This window comes from Mus caroli, unplaced genomic scaffold (genome assembly GCF_900094665.2).
Source record: "Mus caroli unplaced genomic scaffold, CAROLI_EIJ_v1.1 scaffold_8214_1, whole genome shotgun sequence".
NCBI lineage: Eukaryota > Metazoa > Chordata > Mammalia > Rodentia > Muridae > Mus > Mus caroli.
Genome location: NW_018391112.1, coordinates 15,880 through 22,459, shown reverse-complemented (window position 1 = coordinate 22,459; position 6,580 = coordinate 15,880). Strand labels below are relative to the sequence as shown.

Here is a 6,580-nt window from a genome sequence, read left to right as displayed (position 1 = left end):
AGACAGGGTTTCTCTGTGTCTCCCTGGCTGTTCTGGAACACACTTTGTAGACCAGGCTGGCCTCGAACTCAGAAATCCATATGTCTCTGCCTCCCAAGTGCTTTGATTAAAGGAGTGTAACACCACCACCTGGCTTGTTGCAAATATATATATATATATATATATATATATATATATATATATATATATATATGTGGGGGGGGTGGTTTTTTTGAGACAGTGTTTCTCTGTATAGTCCTGACTGTCATGGAACCCACTTTTTAGACCAGGCTTGTCTTGACTGAGAAATCTGCCTCCCTGCTGGGATTGCCTCCCACCATCTGATTATCTCTAGAGCTAACTACCCTCGCTATATCTTACTGGAACCTGTCCTTCCTGTGTTCCTCGTTGTGTCAGAACTCCTCAGAGTTCAGCTGTCTCTGTGGTCCTGTGATTCTGTGATCTTGTGATCCTAAGATCCTGCGTGTGTCAGAGCTCTTGGGAGTCAAGCTGCCCCTGGGAAGCTGAGATCCTGATGTGATCAAGCTCCTAGGGTCCTGGGATCCTGGGATATTGTGGTCCTGGGTGTGTTAGAGTACCTGGGAGTAGAGATTTTTCTGGGCATTGTGGAACTGGCTGCAGAGGTCACACCCAAGATCTGCTCAGGGCACTGGCCCAGACAGGAAAGAGTTCCTTGATTCCTTGTATACACTGGCTATGTTGGGTAGTATCAAGGCTCCCACTCTATAAGAGTTACAATTATCAAAGGGAACAAGGGAAGTAATAATCTTATTCATGAAAAAACAAGGCTCCCATTCTGTAAGAATTACAATTAACACACGTAACAAAGGTAGAAACAATCTTATTCATGAGAAAGCCTTCTAATAAGTTTGCAAATCCTAATAAGTCAGGCTTAAATATGTAAAAGCTACATGAAAATTTATCACCATGTAGTATTTATAAAGTGATATACACATAGTATTTAAGACTTATACTTAAATCACAAGAAGGCATCAATTATAAAAGAAGTGGTAGGGACACAGGAGGATCTAGAAGGGGAAAGAATTAGCTAAATGCAATATTCATACACAAAATCCTGTATGCATCATTTTTTATTTGATATTTTATTTATTTACATTTCCAAAGTTCACCTTACATTTCAATGTTATGTCCTTTCCCAATCCCCACCCCACCAGAAACTCCCTATCCCAACCCCTCTCCTCCTGCTTCTATAATGGTGCTGCTCCAAACCACCCACCCAATCCTACCTCCGTGCCCTTAAATTCTCCTTTACTGGGGCACTGAGCTTTCATGGGAGGAAGGGCCTCTTCTCTCATTGATGCCTGACAAGTCCATCCTCTGCTAAATATGCAGCTGGAGCCATGGATACCTCCATGTGTACTCCTTTGTTGGTGGTTTAGAACCTGGGAGCTCTGATTGTTTGACATTGTTGTTTTTCCAATGGAGTTGCAAACCCCTTCAGCTACTTCAGTCCTTTCTCTAACTCCTCCATTGGAGAACCCATGATCAATTCAATGGTTAGCTGTGAGCATCTATATCTTTATTTATTTATTTAATTATTTATTTATTCATTTTGTTTTTTCAAGAAAGAGTTTCTCTGTGTAGTCCTGGCTGTTCTAGAACTCACTCTGTAGACCATGCTAGACTCGAACTCAGAAATCCACCTGCCTCTGCCTCCCAAGAGCTGGGATTAAAAGCATGTGCCACCACCTCCCAGCCATTACTTTTTTAAATCATAGAATGTAGACAATCCTGGTGGAGCTGGGACTCCCGTAAGACAGCAGCACTCTAGAGGCAGATCCAGGTCCATTTTTATATATTAGAGAGACCCTGTCTCTCTACAGAGAGTGAGATCTGCATAGGACAGGGCAAAGCAAGAGGGCTAAGCTGTCTGCTGTCTATGGCTCTCTTGCCTCTAAACATTTCTGCTCTGGGACACAGTAATGAGATAGTATCATAGGTATGAGAGCAAGACAAACCAGGGCAAAGAAGGACTGTGCCCAGATTGGAGCAAAAGTTGAATGAGAGCCATTAGGAATTCTCTGCCCACAGAGAAAGGAACAGGCAGCTCATCAAATGAGGGTCATCCTGAAGAGTACCAAGAATCAAGTACTATTGATTCATTTGCAGTTTGGGATGTTGGAGAGAACTTCAGCCTTAGACAATCCCAGCCAGTACAAACTGGAGATAGCACTGCTCCCCACAGGAACCTAGAAAACATCAACCTCACTATTTTCCTGCTGTCCTCTTCCTCCCTACAGAAAANTTCCAAAGTTCACCTTTCTTTGGGACAGAAAGTGGTCTTCAGCCCTCTCTGCCTGTGATGAGCAACTCTACACACTCGGGAAGGGTGTGCAACACCTCCAGTGTCTCCACCCCAGCTGTGAGTTTATCATGGCTCCTGCTACCAAGCACCAACACTTCTCTCCAGCTGATCACAGGCAGAGCCTACCTTAACCCACATGCTGGCATGACCATGCTGGTGGAGCTGACTGACCAGAGCCAGAACTCAACCTCTGCACTCTTCTATCCAGGTGTTCTCAAGTGGGATTGCACAGAAAGCAAAGATAGGGGAGATGCACTCCAGGAATTCAATATGACCATCACTGACCACGACACTGCACTCTCCTCCCTGTCTTTGACATCCCAGTGTGATGAAATTTTAGATCCTAATACCATAGCCCCTTTCCATCCATCACTTTTAACCAGTTTTGTCCAAGTTACACCACCACAGGTACCAGATCAAGGATACAGCCTGGCACCTTCCTACCAGGATGGCAGCCAAGAGTACTACTACAACCACAACAGCCTGGACCATCTGATACCCGGAGAACTAGGACAGTGTCTGGAACCCTACAGCTCTGTGTCCTACCCTGTGAGCGAGGAGTCTGCCCCACAACCAGAGATGCTGATGGTGGGAAAGGAGATTCAGCCAAGGAATGTCCAAACACCAAACTTCACCTTCTCGTATTCCACATCTGATCAAACTATGCCAGACATCAGTCTTCCGGGTAAGAACATACTCAGGAGGGAAAGGCACATGATCCAGAATCCAAGGATGCTCAAGTCTACTTTCGGTAGTGGATATTCCACACAGCCAGAGATTATGAGTCTTTACAGATTAAATAGAGCTCTGCTTTTCATCCCCAACTTCAGACTGAATAATGATAGGGAATGCAAGGCCACAGTGAGTGGTATCCATCCTGCATTCAGTAGTGTCAGGAACACACCACACTCAGACATGTGACAGCACAAGTTAGTCACTATCACATCACTGCACAATGTTACTGACTCCTCCAACTACTGCTCTGGGTAGAGAAAACAATGAGGACTTTTTGTTTTGGTAACGTGGGATTTTTCTGTCAGTTGAATTCTCTCTCCAGAGCAATGCAACTCAGAATCTGTCCTGGAGGAAGAATTCCTCCCAGATCCCAGCACCTGTCCTGGCATTTTCTTACACTTAAAATTACAGAATAGGTTGCAGACCATGTACCATTGCTAAGGTAGTCAAGGCTACTTTCCTTCTTTTTCCTTCTGAAGTAGTACTTCAGAGGTGACCCAATGACAACAATATAAGATCATGTAGATGTTTTCTCTAATGGAGATTCATAAAGAAGCCCAAATATTTCATTTTCTTATGTCAATTTGCATATTGCTTACAGGAGGCGTGTGAGATACAGGGTTGGAAGAAAGCTCTTTGGTTCAAATGCTTGTCTCAAAGGAGGGTCCAGCTAGGTTTGGATACCTAAACCCACATAAAAATCCAGGCGTCTGGGGTTTTGAGTAATTCCTTAAACTGAAAGAAGTTGTCAGAGTCAGGTGGTTTCTTAAAAATTATGGCCCAGACAACATACCTAATAGCAAAGCCTCAAGGATGGGAATCACTGTATCATTGGAAAAGGGGAGGCAAGTAAGGAGCATATATCAAGAAATTTTTGTAGCCTAACCATAGACTCTAAGCCTCAAGTACCACACAAACCCGAAGGAACACAAAAGTAGCTGAGAAAACCCGACATGGCATGGGCAGGAAAAACAGAGCAGTCACCATCTGTCTGTCAAAAGAGCTGCTGTCTGGGATGCTCAAGCACAGCTCATAGGAATAGCCTACCCTCCTGCAGAAGCTGAGTGCTGTAGTGCTATGAAATGGGGGTGGGGTGGGGAGCATCTCACTCATCAGCATTGATTTCTTCCTTGACTCTTTTCCAGTAGTGGACATGGAGACGTCCCAAAGATTGCAACCCTCGGGCCAAACAGTCAGTGTGTTGCAGAGTCCAGAACTCTGCAATATTTCGACCGAGGTTTTCCAGATGAGGACACCACCTGTCAATGGGGACAGGTTCTTAACAGCCCCTGTGTACACTTCTTCGAAATTCCTGACCTTGCCTCTAGCTCCAAGCCTGGAACAAAGAGAGAATGAAAACGTGCTTGAGATGAAAGCTGAGCTCTCAATGCCTCAGGAGTCCTATGAGGGCACTAAAGAAAACCAAGGACCATCACACCTTCCTTTAGTGCACCCTGACTGCACTAATACAAGAAGTCTAAGACCGAAGTCTGCCTCTAACAATGCCAGCATGGAAGGCATCAGTGTGGGTCTGGAAAAGCAAGAGAAGCTGGAGAATGAGACTGGATCCAGAAACAACTTTGAGGACCTCACTACACTGGGAGCAGGTGATCACCTTCCCCAATTCTTCAAAACCCTCAAAGACATAGACTGGGGCCCTCCCCTTCAGAGCTGGAGAGTCATGAGCAGCTCCTCTGAAAAGGTGACAAAGAATGACCTAAAAGACTCTGACCTGCTCGATGGAGCTCCTCAGGCTAAAATCCAGGACCGGGACCTGGTCAGAGGAGAGGGGAGTGGGGGCTGTGCAAAGGACAAGGAAAGAGCTATTGACAACATCTCAAAGCATCTGGAGAGCAAAGCTCCCACAGAGGCACCCAGCAGGCACAGCAGAGATAGAAAAGAGGGGCAAGAAAGGCCAAGTGGGCCAGAGAACAACTCCAAGAAAACGGAGGAGCTTAAGGAGTCAAGGAACAGAGTCAAAGCAGAAGAGAAGCCCACCATCCCCAAGACCAAGAGGAAGAGGAACCCACCTGAGCTCAGTCAAAACAGCTTCAAGAAGCCTCGAACCAACCTTGCAATGCACATGCTGGAGTCCGTGCAGGTCTTCCACCCACTGGGGAAGAAGAGTGAGAAGAAAACTGGCATCTCTTCCTTTGGGGGTCTGCAAACCTCCACCAACAACAGAGATCGAGGCCCAGACCCCAGACCTGAGGGCCAGGGACCTGACAGAATCCCAGGCAATACTCAGAGAGCAAAGATCAGTGCTCACAAGGAGTGTACATCTCCATCCCAGTATGAGCTACCCCAACCTGGGAAGGTCAAGTTAGTACCTTTGCCTTTTCCAACACTGGACCAGCAAAAAGCCAGACCTGCTTCTAAAAAGCCTCTCCCCGTGGCTTCACACAGGCCCACTGCAGCTTACCCTGTGAGGGTTCATCCCCACTCAGCTAATCCATCCCAACCAGCTCCTGTCAGCACATCTCTGATGGCCTCTGCCAAGTCAGCTCCTCCAATTTCCTCCAGTGCTACACAACCTAATGTAGCCAACACCAGTCAGTCTAGTGCTAAGCCTCAGTTGGCCTACATGAGGCCTGTACCCTACAGAGCATCCTCTCACACTTCATTCCAGAGAGAGCTTATTTCTTCTGCCAGGAACAAGGCACCATCACCACCCAAACCTCAAACCCAACATCGACTGCAAGACTTCAGCCGCCAATCAATTCCATGGAGGAAAGTCGACATTCTGGGACCAGTCATCTCACAGCCCATCACAAAAGAGCAGAGGCCAGAGAGGGAGGCCATGAAGAGGAGGGCTCAACAGGAGCGTGAGAATGCTGCCAAGTGTAGCTCTCCTGAGAAACTGCACTTTTTCCTTCACAGGGAAACCGATATGGAAATTTCTCAATATTATGGCTATGCAATGTAGGAGCTGGCCAGATCTTTGTAACATAGTACTTTTGATGTGTAAAATGACAGGTACAGACACAGATACAGATATGTACATAGAACTTCAAGGGTCATATAAGTGTGTAGATTCATAAGTAAATATGTAGCTATGTAGATGAATATGTAGATGTTTTTGTTTATATAAATGAACAGACACATTTTCTATAATTGTAAATATTTGAAGTCAGCAAAACTAACTGGAGTAATTTAAGTCAGTTGTTTAATCCATAGTATATACAGAGGCTTTGGTATTTAAGTCAGTTCTTTAATCCATAGCATATACAGATCTGGCCTTTGTTATTTAATTCAGTTCTTTAATCCATAGCATATACAGAGGCCTTTGTTATTTATGTCAGTTCTTTAATCCATAGTATATACAGGGCCTTTGTTATTTAAGTCAGTTCTTTAATCCATAGCATAAACCGAGGCCTTTGTTATTTAATTCAGTTCTTTAATCCATAGTATATACAGAGGCCTTTGTTAAGTCAGTTCTTTAATCCATAGTATATACAGGGCCTTTGTTATTTATGTCAGTTCTTTAATCCATAGTATATATAGGAGAGGTCTTTGTTA

General features: G+C 44.9%; 1 protein-coding gene across 1 annotated transcript in view; it reads left to right on the top strand.

The window, feature by feature from the left end:
- Positions 1 to 5,987, top strand: part of LOC110289018 (uncharacterized protein C2orf78 homolog) — a 10,409-nt gene extending 4,422 nt beyond the window's left edge. Inside the window, exons 2-3 of the mRNA XM_021155225.1 lie at positions 2,262 to 3,011; positions 4,207 to 5,987. Coding sequence (XP_021010884.1) covers positions 2,262 to 3,011; positions 4,207 to 5,987 — 2,531 coding nt within the window. The remainder of the gene's footprint in view (positions 1 to 2,261; positions 3,012 to 4,206) is intronic.
- The last annotated feature ends 593 nt before the right edge of the window (positions 5,988 to 6,580 follow it).